This window comes from Humulus lupulus, chromosome 6 (genome assembly GCF_963169125.1).
Source record: "Humulus lupulus chromosome 6, drHumLupu1.1, whole genome shotgun sequence".
Lineage (NCBI taxonomy): Eukaryota > Viridiplantae > Streptophyta > Magnoliopsida > Rosales > Cannabaceae > Humulus > Humulus lupulus.
Window position 1 is genome coordinate 4,245,964 of NC_084798.1, and position 13,924 is coordinate 4,259,887.

The 13,924-nt window shown below is 33.3% G+C and overlaps 2 protein-coding genes and 1 long non-coding RNA gene across 3 annotated transcripts; 2 read left to right on the plus strand and 1 right to left on the minus strand.

Annotated features, from left to right (window-relative positions):
* The first annotated feature begins 203 nt into the window (after window positions 1–203).
* Window positions 204–8,727, plus strand: LOC133783667 (uncharacterized). Its single transcript, XM_062223316.1, has 6 exons — window positions 204–249; window positions 2,386–2,458; window positions 3,992–4,036; window positions 5,045–7,252; window positions 7,328–7,592; window positions 7,679–8,727. Exons 4-6 carry the CDS (start codon window positions 5,056–5,058, stop codon window positions 8,559–8,561), a joined length of 3,345 nt encoding a protein of 1,114 aa, XP_062079300.1. The 5' UTR covers window positions 204–249; window positions 2,386–2,458; window positions 3,992–4,036; window positions 5,045–5,055; the 3' UTR covers window positions 8,562–8,727.
* Window positions 2,967–3,797, minus strand: LOC133783715 (uncharacterized). The gene is made up of 3 exons (XR_009870930.1): window positions 3,557–3,797; window positions 3,431–3,455; window positions 2,967–3,191 (listed from the first exon to the last, which is right to left on the minus strand). It is a non-coding gene; the product is annotated as an uncharacterized LOC133783715 (long non-coding RNA).
* Window positions 8,728–8,869: 142 nt separating the features above from the next.
* On the plus strand, window positions 8,870–10,027 carry LOC133783668 (uncharacterized). Its single transcript, XM_062223317.1, has 5 exons — window positions 8,870–8,960; window positions 9,051–9,298; window positions 9,378–9,593; window positions 9,666–9,758; window positions 9,844–10,027. The coding sequence occupies exons 1-5, from the start codon at window positions 8,870–8,872 to the stop codon at window positions 10,000–10,002; spliced, it is 807 nt and encodes a 268-aa protein (XP_062079301.1). The 3' UTR covers window positions 10,003–10,027.
* The last annotated feature ends 3,897 nt before the right edge of the window (window positions 10,028–13,924 follow it).

The following is a 13,924-nucleotide window of genomic DNA, read 5'->3' on the forward strand; positions in this document are numbered from 1 at the left end:
TCCTCCATCTGTGGCTCTTCCATGTTCCGCCGGAGACAACCGTGAGAACCATCAGAGATGGAGACGGTTCCTCTGAGTTCCATGGGTACATATATATATATAAATATTTAGTTTTTTATTATTAGTATTGTTTAGTTAATTTATATATATATATATTCTTTTGTGACTGAAGGTATCTCTCGACTCCTTCTCTGTTTTGCAGGTATCTCTCTATTTCAATGTTTCAAAACCTGTATTTGACTTGTTTGGGTAATGTCTTGACTCCCCTCATTTGTTCTTTTTGCCTTTTTACACTGATTTCTTTGTTACCATTAGAAAATTAGCTGTTACTATTACATATATATAGATAAAGTATATTCTTATCAGAATATTATATATGTTGCTTTACTTCTTTCTTTCTTATGGACCACTCTGATCGTTTAGCAGTGTACTGAAAATAAAATTATGATAATTTAACATGTCATGGAAGTAATTGACCGAATCAATCAATTTTATACAAAAAAAATTGTAAATAATGGTCTTTATACAAAAGTCAATAATAAATGACCAAGTTGCTTCGAATGGAATTTAAAGGTCGGTTCCCATACATGACATCCTTTGTGGTTTTTACCTCTGATAGGTTGAGAGTTTTTTATATTATATTACAATTCTTACCTTGATTAAGAATATTTGTCCCTTTTTCATGGGAATTAAGCTTTGTACTTATATGAGGTTAATTAGTTTACCAAAGTTGAAAAATTGTTCAATAGGTTGTGCTTGGGTCATCATTAGTGGTTTGTAGCTCTTTCAACATCTTTTCAGCCACATCAACTCACTAGTGCCTTGAGCATGTGCTCTCAAGGCAGCTCCTGCTTTACTGCTGGACACCATATACTGCTTCTTCACATTACAAGTTTTTTCCAAACAAAGAACAATGTACTGATGTAGTTCTTCTATCTTCAATCGAACCAGCCCAATCTACATCTTTTTACCCTGCCACCTTTTTATTTCTATTTTTCTTATAACCAATCCAGAGGCAGTCTTCAAGTATCTCAAAAATTTTGTATACAACATCATGATGTTATTTACAAGGAGCATGCATATATTGATTGATAGCACCTCAACATATGCAATATCAGTGGACCCCTTTTACAACTTACCGTACTCTTTTTGCTTTATCCTTAAACCCATTGTTTGGTGATCATTTTGCTGCGTTAAAGATGTTTTGTGTTCTGAATATGAAAATTAATGGGAAGAAAGTAAAAGTTCATTTAAAAAAATAACTATGCTTCATTTTTTTTTGTTAGCAAAACTGCAGTATTATTGTTGATGTTAAAATATGAAATTTAAATCTTGTTCTCTTTATGTTGATGGTTTATGGAAGTTCCAGCAAATGCTTTAGGAAGCCAATGGCAAGCAAATTGAACTGTTTGCCCCTCTCTCCCTAATTTAATTAATCCTGCAAAGCAGTTGTTTTCAATTTAAAGTATGGTTTGTGAGCATTAATAATTTAAACCTGTTACACATACAAACAAACTATTATAAAGGGTTGGAATAGATTGGCCAAATTTGGATGATTTAACCATTGACATATGCTTTTATGTTTTACCCCTGTGTTGGTAAATCAGGGAAAGAGAACCAAATTTTAACAGAAACCCAATTTGAAAGGATTCACTATTTTTACTAAGATTGGATGCCCAGTAGTAAAGACTCACTCAATGCTATTCTTTTTTTTTTTTTTTTTGTCTAAGTTAAACAACACTAAACAATAAAATAACAAGCCTTTCTTTAGGTCTAGCTATGTGTGTGTTATTTGAGAATAATATCCTCTTTTATCTATGAAAAATAACAAGTTTGGGCCCCTCAGTCCTCATCTGACAGACACCAAATTATCTTGTCAAATAGTAACTGTGAAATAGTGAGTTTCATTGAATTACTTCCACTCTTGCATACAGGATCACCAGAGAACAGAGGCCAAATGAAGCAAGTTGATATAATAATCTCACATTAACTTTTGTTTTCTGTATTTTTTTATCACCCGTGATTTAAAAACATGTACAAATTTTTTGGGCAATAAAAAATATTAGGCACCACAATAAGGAGAGTAGTGGTGGTTGGTCCCTATCAACTTGAGGGGGCTGTTAGTACATATGGTTAGGCTTGTATTTAACTGCAAATTAGTTTATTTCAATTGTATTTTCAGCTGTCTTAACAGCCTCTTTCTTGGACATATATATATTCTGTTGGTTTATAATAGAACTCAGTTGTATCTATTCTATATAAATAATACAAGTTCTATTCAGTCTTTTTCACTGATTTATAACTCTTTTTCACTAAAACACTTTTGTATTCACACCCAGAAGCTCAACAACTTCATTATTTTTCTCTGCCTTTCCTTTAATCCAGGTTCTTCTGGTACATGCACCAAACAACACATTAACTGCAAGACAGTGTACTCATTATGAATTCCGGGCAAAAGGTTTGTCTTATTAACTCAACGACTTGTTTCTTCACTATATTATAAAATGCTTATTTTCACTTTTAAAAATAAAAACAAAAACCTTATTTTTAGTCACAACAAATTTAAGTTTGTAAAACTCACACTTATTCTGTATCTTGAACATTGCTTTTGTATAATTATAGCTATTTTGAATCCTTCTAGAAAGACAAAATAAATTAGCTTAGAGTATATAGTTCGCTTTGATTTCAGCTGCATCTTTTTTTTTTATCACAGATAGATAACTGAGAATTGAGTTAAACTGCCTTAGGATTCTGTATATAGTCTAGTAGATTCGTAGTAGGTTAAGAAGGGCTATCTATTACTATAAAATTATATTACTGAAAAAATAAAAGTGCATATGAGCTATTATAATAATGCTTTTAAGAATGTAAAACATACCAAAAATCTTCATGATTAAAATCAAAGATAGTTCATTGACATAGAAATTATATATTGGTATACCTTCTGTTCCCATGATTTTCTTGACTTGGTGTCTGTTCTTAGAATTTCATGCAACAGCCCTAACAATTATTATATCACTGAGTTGGATATAAATCAGTGAAACATATAATCATAACATATATAAGAACAACATTATATACATATATATATTATTACGGTTAAGGGTGATTTGCTTGAAATTCTTATGGATGCCGCCATGTGACTGAGATGATGTTACAGAGGCCATAATAGTTGTTTGAAAAGAAAAAATCTGTAACAGAAAGTGAAAGAAATAAAAAAAAATTAGTAAAAAGTAGTTTTTTTCTATTTAGATTTTAAATATGTATTACAACTATCTATTAGTTTCTGGTTTTTAGCACCAATACCCTCTATGCATGAACACTCATTTTAGTCCCTGAGCTTTTGTTTTTGAGCTACAATGGTTGAATTTGTTAAATTGGGTTCAGTAGCAAAGAAGACAGTACAGACAAAAAGAAAGATAACGATTACCTCAGCGACTAGTCCAGTATGGGTGCTGTATCCATTTTTAGAAAGAAACCCAGTGGAGCATTTTAGTGAACAGATCATGAACTAAAAATCCAAGCTAAATAAAAGTCATAGTTACAGAGTACTTACTGGCTAGAGATAGAGATTCCAGTGGTGCAGTTAAACTAGGACGAAGATCAAACCCATATATACATATACATATACATATATATATATATATATGACTGAAGAATCTTAAGGATCAGTGGGCACACGGGTACCCCCTGAATTTTTTTAGAAAAAATAATCATCTATGACTATACATGCATGGACAATAAATTTTTCTATTAATTTGGAAACTACATGGAAATGTCCAAGCCAATTATCTCCAAGTAATTGAAAAGTAACAATATCGTGCCCAAGTTTACCAAGTTATGTCATTTTCACTTGTAATTGTTGTCAAAAATAAATCACTATTGCATTACTCTTCTTTTTATTAATTTGTACTCTGTTGACTAACCACGACATTTTTAATTTTCAGGATTAATTGTTGATTGTAATTTGAGCAGGAGCTTTTTTTTGCAGGATTTTCTATAATAAAAGACTTTGGATTTTGATTGATTTATTGAGGTATTTACTCTTCAAATGTGTTTATTCTCTATATTTAGTATTGTTTATTTTGGTTTTTTTTTTCATTATGTGCTGTAAGTTGAAGAGAATACATGTTTCAACTGAATTTTTGTAAAACTTTAATGTATGTAGAAAAATATATGTTGTTCTAAGAGAACCCAATATAGAGTCAAGTGGAGGTTAATCCAATTCCATGTAATTAATACAATATGTTTAAGCTATAGCTACCTATAACTAGATTGATATTTACACATATTTAGTCCTATTTAAAATAGTATATTTGTTTTTTATCAAGAAAAAGAAGTCTTACTATTTTTACAAGTTTTGAGTTTCTCATAATAATATGTATATTTGTTGCTCTTTGTGATGTTATTTTTCTTTAATTACTTCGCATCCTTTTGTAATAGTCTATCAATTTTCTTGATGCAACTATTTTTCCTCAAGAAATATGGAGTCAGGTTTACCCAAGAAAAAATATGATATATTTCTAATTAAGATGTATGGTACATGTGTGTGTTTTTTTAGGGAAATTTATGTATATATGTACCATACATCAACTCTGAGCAAGCAATTTGCGTGCATTAAAAAAAATAGAAAGAAAAAAGTAGTAATGAGTGAATCAATAAAATTATACAATAAATAATAACCATAAGATTTATGTTATTCATTTTGTGGTTTTCTCTTTCATAAATATTTTATAAATGGTCAATATGCATAAACTTATAAATTTTTTACTAAATTTAATAACCAATAAAAGTAATAATTAATAAAATAAGTATAATAAAACAAATAATTAAATCAAATAAAAGTAATTACTAAATTATATATAAAATTGAAATTAAATTGATTATTAATTACTCACTTAATTTATTAATTAATAAACTTTAATCTAATAAGTTATTGATGATTTATTTGTAAAACATGATAATTCATTGAAAAAATAATAATTCAAATAATAATTTCTTACACTGTGCAGTGTAATAATTAATAATTTCTTACACTGTGCAGTGTCCTATAGAATGTCGATCAACAAGACTTGGATTAATAATTCAAATAAATTTTCTGATGAGTATGTTGCTGGAGCGTTTGCATTTGTTGAGAGAGCTCAACAATTTGTGGATACAAGGGGACTAGTGAAGTGTCCTTGTAACAAGTGTCTTAATATCGAATTGCAAACGATTGGTGTGCTAGAAAGTCATCTTTTTGAGAATGGTTTTCTACGAAGTTATACAAATTGGTACTGGCATGGAGAGGAGGAAATAATACCGACCAATAGAGTAGTCCACCAATGTCACGAGGACGAGATGATGGATGTTCTTAATGATATAGCACAACCTAACAATTGTGAAGATGATGAGAATGAGGTTGATGATGAGATACCACCAGCATCAGAATGCAGAGGTACTAGCCAATACTATAATGACTTATTTGCCAAGATGGAGTCTCCGTTATTCCCAGGGTGTGAAAAATACACATCTTTGAATTTCGTAGCTAAGTTGATGCATTTCAAAGTGTTGGGGAAAATTCCTAACAAAATTTTTGATGGAATCTTGGAGTTGTTAGAAGATGCATTCCCATCTCCAAATAAGATACCAAAGTCACATTATGCGGCGAAGAGGTTGATGAGGAAATTGGGTTTGGGTTACGAGTCAATCCATGTTTGTAAGCATGATTGTGCATTGTTTTGGAAGGAAAATGCTGGAAAACACAAGTGTCCAATTTGTGGGGAGGATCGTTGGGTGGATAAAAATACCAAGGGGAAGAAAGTGCCCCAAAAAGTTATGCGTTATTTTCCATTGACCCCTCGGTTGATGCGAAAATATGCATCAAGGCACATTTCTCAACATATGAGATGGCATCATGAAGGGCGTGCTAAAGAAGATGGTATCATGCGTCATCCTGCAGATGGGAAAGCATGGAAGGATTTTGATCGTAGCAATCCAGCGTTTGCAATGGAACCTAGGAATGTGCGCCTTGGATTGGCTGCTGATGGATTCAATCCTTTTGGAAATATGAGTTTGTCTTATAGCATGTGGCCGGTTGTGTTAACGACTTACAACTTGCCACCATGGTTATGCATGAAAGAGACTAACTTTATGTTGACTTTATTAATTCCTGGTCCACATTCACCTGGAAAAGATTTTGATGTTTTCTTAAGGCCATTGGTTAATGAGTTGAAGGAATTATGGGTGAACGGTGTTCAGACTCGGGATGTTGTTGATGGTAGTTTTTTTAAGCTTCGAGCAGTTTTATTGTGGACTATAAATGATTTTCCAGCGAGGAGTAGTCTTTCTGGATGGAGTGGTCAAGGTTACACTGCTTGTCCTACTTGCAATGTATCAACACCATCAGTTCGTTTGCAAAATAAGGTTGCATTTTACGGTCACAGACATTTTTTACCAATGGGACACCAAATTAGAAAAAAGAAGAAGTTATATGGTTCAGTTGAGAAAAGACCACCTCCAGAGGAATTTAGCACTGAAGCTATTTTCACACAAATGAATTTTATGCCTGAATCTCTTCCTGGTAAGCATGTTAGCTACGGTGGACAAAAAAGGAAACGCACAAAAGAGCAAGTTGGTTGGCGTAAAAAAAGCATTTTCTTTGAGCTCCCATATTGGGCCAATATGAAGTTGCGACATAACCTAGACGTCATGCATGTTGAGAAAAATGTATGCGACAGCTTAGTTGGCACAATAGTCGGGTTGGAAAATAAGACCAAAGATACAGTTAGCGCTAGAGTAGATTTGGAGAAGATGAAGATAAGGCCAGAATTGCATCTGAGAATGGTAAATGGTCGAATGGAAAAGCCAGCAGCGAAATACACATTTATTCCTGAAAATCGGCATAAGTTTTGTCGATTTTTGAAATCAGTCAAATTTCCAGATGGGTTTGCATCTAATCTAAGGAAGAATGTGATTGAAAATGACAATAAGATTACTGGGTTGAAATCCCATGATTGTCATGTCATATTGCAACGTCTTTTGCCAATTGGTGTTCATTCATTCCTAGAAAAACCAATTGCCAAGACCATTATTGACTTGTGCACTTTCTTCAAGATTATTTGTGCTAGAACTCTGATTGTTTCTGATTTGGAGAAAGTGAAAACATCAATAGTTGAAATTCTTTGCGGACTAGAAATCATTTTTCCGCCAGCGTTTTTTGATGTTATGGTTCACCTAATGATACATTTGCCTCAAGAAGCAATAGATGGAGGTCCAGTACACATGAGGTGGATGTATCCCTTTGAGAGATACATGAAAAAATTGAAACATTATGTGCGTAATAAAGCTCGTCCTAAGGGGTCCATAGCTGAGGGTTATGTCGTTGATGAAGCATTGACATTCTGTTCTATGTACTTCAAAGGGGTGGAAACAAGGTTTAATCGTCCAGATAGAAATGTTGATGCAATTCCATCACTAAAGAAGTTGTCTGTGTTTCAATCTCAAGGTCGTCCGATCGGTAAGAAGACACTAACAACTTTGGACGATGAACTTAAAAAAACTGCTGAGTGGTACATTCTCAACAATTGCATTGAGATTCTCCCATATATTCAGTAAGTACTTTGATCACACTAACAATATATCTACTCTTCCATTTATCTTTCAAATTTTTTAAGTCTTTCATATTTTATATGTGTAGAGAGCACAAGCAGATCCTTTTATCTAGTGGTGCTGAAAACCTAGATCAATTACAGAAAAAGGAGTTCCCCATGTGGTTTTACAATAAGCTTTACAATCTTCGACAAGCAGGATCTGCAGAAGCTTCTGAAGAGTTATTCTCCTTAGCAAGCGGCTCCTCTAATCTTGTTTCTTCATACACTGGGTGTATTGTCAATGGAGTTCGATTTTTGTGTTATGATAGAGATAAAAATTTGAAAACTCAAAACAGTGGTGTCTTAGTACCCGGAGTAGACAACAAAAATTTCTACGGGCAATTAGAAGAGGTTATAGTGATGTCATACCTTGCTGGTTGTTCTGTTGTATTATTTAAGTGTAAATGGTTTGATACAGATCCTACCAAGAGTAGGATGAAGCATGAAAATAATATAACCAGTATATTTACTAAGTTCGAGTGGTACAAAGATGACAAGTTTATCTTGGCAACTCAGGCAAAACAAATTTTCTATCTTGATGATTTGAAAAATGACCGGGATTGGAAAATTGTTGAAGAAGTTCATCATAGAAATGTGTGGGACACCCCAGCAACTGATGAACAGTTGGATCCCATTGAAATAGATGTTATGCATGACACAATATCATCTGATTTCCAATTGTTTGTCGATCTTGGTCCGTTGCCTGAAATCAATTTTTGCCCTAGAGATCAATTGCCATATGTTGTCAATGTAGATACTCCTGTTGATCAAGAGGAAGATGAAGAGGAAGAGGAAGAGGAAATGGTCGATGAAGAGGAAGAGGAGATGGTCGATGAAGAGGAAGAGGAAGAGGAAGAGATGGACTTAGAAGAAGATAATGTAGAAGAAAATGAGAATGATAGTGATAATGAATATTATAGTGATGATTAAGTTGTAATTTTTGCATTCAAAGATTGCTTGCACTTATTATTTATGGATAACCATATATATCATTATATCATTATTCGTTGGTATGTTGAGTTTAACTGTTAGAAATATATATTCTTAATTTTCGGTGATAAATAAAGTGTCTAGAATACCTCACATGAATCTTAAATGTCAGCAATCTATATTATTTTCGGTGATAGTGAATATTATAGTGAAGCTTATATTATTTTTACATTGAAAGGTTGTTCAAATGTATTGAAATTTGATTGTACAAATTTATCAATGCATATATATCATCAATTTTTTTAGATATGTCTTCTGCGGTTATGCAACATCACGGAGGGGATGGTGGGGCAAATCCTCCTCCAGATCCAACGCAGATACAGGCTGATTGTGAGAGAGGTAACACATGCAATTATTTTTTTTGGATGAATATATTGAATTAATTTATTTATGTGTATATAATAATTATATGTATTTGAGAAATAATAGTGACGACTAAAACGAAAAGGCGCGGCCTCAACAAGGGGTTTTCAACTCGAGAAGCTAGAGTTACATTAGGTAGACCACTACCACTGGAGTGGGATGTTCGAGGGAAGACTTACAAAGAAATTGGTAATTATTCCCAACATTTCTCTAGAGAGATCGGCATTCTCATTCGACAATATGCCGATCCCGACTACGACCGATGGGATAAAGTACCCAGCGAAGTTAGAGATCGCATACTTCCTCGTCTAGAGGTAATTTATTTCTATAATTTTTTTATTGGGTTCACTTTAATATTAAATCTAGCTAATTTATTTTATATTTTTGATTCAGGATGATTTATTCGACATTGGTCGAAGTCGATATGCCTCAGAGAACCTCCCCAGCATTCTTTTGGGCATTCAACGGTCGTGCGTTGATCGTTACTCGGAGTGGAAGAATGACTTGTCCACTCATTTAAAAAAGAATGGTCGAGCACATCCTCCTGATGGTTTGGTGGTGGAGAAATGGCAGAAGGCGCTCCAGTATTTTGATCGCCCTGAAGTGAAGGTATTCACAAAAATATTATTTTTTAATTTATTTTTGTTAATTTAACATATGGTTAACACAAGTTCTTTGCAGAGGCGTTCTGAGACTAACTCTGCGAACCGTGCAAAACAAAAACAGAGAATCGTGCAGGGTTCACAGTCTACGCCAGCCCTTCGTTACAAGAAGGTACTTTCTTTTTTACATAATTTTTATTTATGTTTTTTTATAATGATTTTTTTTCTTAATTTTTTTCAAACTTCTTGTATTGTAGCGTGATTTACAAACTGGGTGTCTTGCTGGGGTTCCAGAGATTTGGATGGCGACTAAGTATATAGACGGGGAAGGTTGGGTGAGCAAGGCAGCAAAAGATAACTATGTAAGCAAATTTATATTTTATGATGTTCTTACTTTATTGTGTTGTAAATTCTAATATTCTTGAAAATTGTGTGATACAGGAAAAGATGATAGAGAAACGTGACACTCTGCAGTCGCAATCATCTACGAGCGCCTCTGCCTCGAGTACTATCCCGAGAGAAGATGATGACATTATTCTTGTTGAGACGATCTTTGGACGTCGTCGAGGCTATCAGCCGGGTCTTGGTCGTAGGATTCGCACGAGGGCGAATTGTGAAGCGGCTGAGGTACCTCAACCAGCCCAACCACCTCCTACCGCACAAGACATGCAAGAGGTGAGGGAGCGACTCCGAGCCATAGAGGAGCACTTGGCTAGGATTGGTGGAGTCTCGGGATCTGGATCTTCTCAGCAAGGTCCTGGTGCCGATCCTACAACACCTAGTTAAAAATATTTATATTTATGTATTTTAATTTTACTATGGTAGTACTTTGTTATATAAATATTTATAGTAAAAATATAATTTTGTGCATGATTAAATTTCTCTTTTATTTCAAATCTTTTAGCAAAAAAATGTGTTAGTATATATATTGAATAATGACATTTTTTTAAAGTATATATAATAGTTCTTTAGGCATGAAAAAAAAAAAAAAAGACTTTTAGCGACAACATGTTGTCGCAAAAAAGGATAAATGTCGTCGCTAAATACCCAAATAATTTCAAAAATCAGAGCACATTCCAAACTAACAGCGACGAAAAAGTGGACCTTTTAGCGACCACATGTCGTCGCTAAAAGGAAATAGCGACGACATTTTTCATTTCGTCGCTGATTAAAACCAATTAGCGACCAGCAATTAGCGACGACAAATAGCGACGACAAGGTCGTCGCTAAAACAATTAGCGACTATATTTTGGGAATTAGCGACGACTTAAGTCGTCGCTAAAACCCCTTTTTCCTGTAGTCAAGTTTTATTCAAAAAAGTAGAAAATACCATTAAACCTCATTACATAATTCCTCATCTGGGATTGACAAAAGGGTTTATATCACCGAAGAGATTACCAAAAGGGCTAGTTTCCAGCATTATAGGCACATAAATTAAACTTCCTTAGACACAAGATTAAAATAACAACCAACAAAGTCATAATTATATTGTATTTCTTTTTTATTTTCAATATAAATTGTATAACTTTAGTGGGGTTTGGATATCTTAGATATTCATTCCTAGTGAAGTAGCTTCTGAGAATTCTGTGTGCTGCGGTGATAACGAAAGATTGAAAACTTGTATGTATTAGTGAAGTAGGTTTTGAGAATTTTGTGTGCTGTGGTGATATATGGATGAAACCATGTGCGTTGTTTGATTTGTTTGAATTGTTTGTGTTGAATGTGACAGATGGCTAGGCTAATAAATTAGGGGATATGATGTCCGATTTTATGTTTGATTTATTTTTATACTTCAATGTTTTCTCTTCAAAATTTTAATGACAATACTCCTATAAATGATATCGCAATGAATATGTTGTCACACTTGGACTGAGACATTGGTAGCAAAGAGTTGTGTAACAATTGTAAGTAAACTTATTTATTTACACTACAATAAAAATCTAGTTATAATTTTTCATGTTTGGTGTATTATAATGTAATTTTTCATGTTTCAGAGATGATTTTAGAAAGAAATTCATGGCAGCCAATCCCTACTTTGGAAAGATTATTGGTGACGAGGGTGAGTACAAGGACAAGAAGAAGAAATTCATGTTGTTTGACAATGAATTTAGTGTTTTATTTTATTTGTAAATTTTATTAGAGTAAAAGTTTCTTTTTTGAGTGGTTAATTATTTACTTTGTAAATCTAGTTATATTTTTTTTAAGGTCAAGACGATTATGTTTATAGACAAAGCTATATGATTTTTGAGTCAAGTAGTAGTGTTATATTTGTTCCAAAATTTGTTTTATTAGATTTGTAAATACTTTATATAAGTTTTGTTACTTTAATCTATAATTTTTCAGATGTGTATATAAATGTTTCATCCAAATCATAATTTAAAATAAAAATAAATAAATTTTTTAAAAATTAAAAATATAACTTTTAAGGGCACGCAAAAAGAGACCTAAAAGACTTACTTAAAGGCACTCAGCAGGATCTTTTAGGACATGCGGACATTCTTTTAGGGCTCGCATTCTTTTAGGGCACCCGGTGCGAGTCCTAAAAAACTCAGTATTTAAGGCTCTCAAATAGAATCGCACCCCGCAAGCCCTAAGACGCCCTTTTTGTAGCAGTGGGGATTGACAAAAGGGTTTATATCATGGAAGAGATTACCAAAAGGGCTAGTTTACTACATTATAGGCACATAAATTAAACCTCCTAAGACACAAGATTAAAATAACAACCAACAAACTGATAGTTATGTGATCTATCCTCAAAGCTTGAAAGCTACATCCAAAAGTCTCTTCCTAGGGCTCCACATCAGTGAGGGCATTAATTAACTGCATAATTAGATGATAGTCACCTTCAATTCTTCAATTAATGTAGACAAAACTAATCTGATTATTTTTTAATAATGATAAGAAAATTCACTTTTTTACTCTCTTCATATTTTTAAATCTAATCCCTCTACACTTATACAATTTTTATTAATATTATTTGAGTTTTAATTTGAAAGTATAAACTATTATTTAGAAAAAAACTATGTCAATTATAAGGATTACACTACAAAAAACAGGGCCTATACCGAGAACAAAAGTCATCAGTAGACGACCGAATGTTCTCGGTACAGCTTCTACTGAGAACATGTTCTTGGTAGACGGTTCTCGGTACATCCACGTCGGCAGCAGAAAACTTGTACCGTGGACATTAAATATGTTCTCGGTAAAGGTTGTACCGAGGATAATTGTTCTCGGTATATAGTTGACAGTATCATCGGTGAAACCTATCCAATTTTTTCATCTGGATGGGCTATATCGAGGACACTGTCCTCGGTATAGACTGAACCGAGATTTTTTTTATATGTGCAATATTTATTCATTTATATATTTATTTATTGATTTAATTTTAATTAAATACAAAACAATAGATTAAAATTAAAACACTTATATCAAACATACAAATAAAATCATAAGAGTATGTTTGCTCAATCAAAATAAAGAGTTGTCCTAAACATGAAAATGTAATAGTCCATAGTAATAAAACTCATACATAAGTCCTACTGACTCGTTGCTCCAACATCAGGATCATCAGGTGGTGGTGGGGACATTGTGATCCCGAGGTAATACAATGAGTCCGGATGTGCACCTCTAATTGTCGAACACGCTCTCTCATCTCAGCCATCTCTTCATCTCTAGTTTGTGGATAATCAATACTAAATGTAGTTCGGTCCCTTATGTTAAGGAGACGCACATATCCTTTCTGGTGGCCACGTCATTTTTCGAAGACAGTTTGTACCAAAGACAAGTCGTCATCTTCATGCGCGCTCGAAACTGGTTTGTGAACTCTCAGTATCAGTTGATTGTGTCTGATGTGTATCGCGATATGCACCCAATTCATCCTGTGATACAATATATAATGTAATTATGTATTGTAAACAAACAATTAAAATTTTGAAAAATGTTTAAAAATATCTTAATGTACCAAGGTTTTTTTGGCTGTTTCTGTCACCCATCCTGTGCCTGATTTATGGTGAGTATCCATCCAGCTATCCGGGATCGCCTCAAGTTCCCAGTCGATAAATTGCACCGTCACGTACATATTAAAAAAATACTAAACGTAAATAAGAAAAACAAACTTAAAAAGAATTAATTAACTTACTTTTTTATAGCGCAGGGCTGGTATTGACTGAGAACCTCTGTAGCTGAGCTCTTTTATTTTCTTCCTATTTTCCTTGTTGACCCCAGAACATTTACGCAAAAAGTTTCTATTAGTAATATATTTAATTAAGAGAGTTAAGTTTAGCAAGAAATTAATACCATAATTAAGGAGTGTATCAATGTATAATGTATTACCTCGTT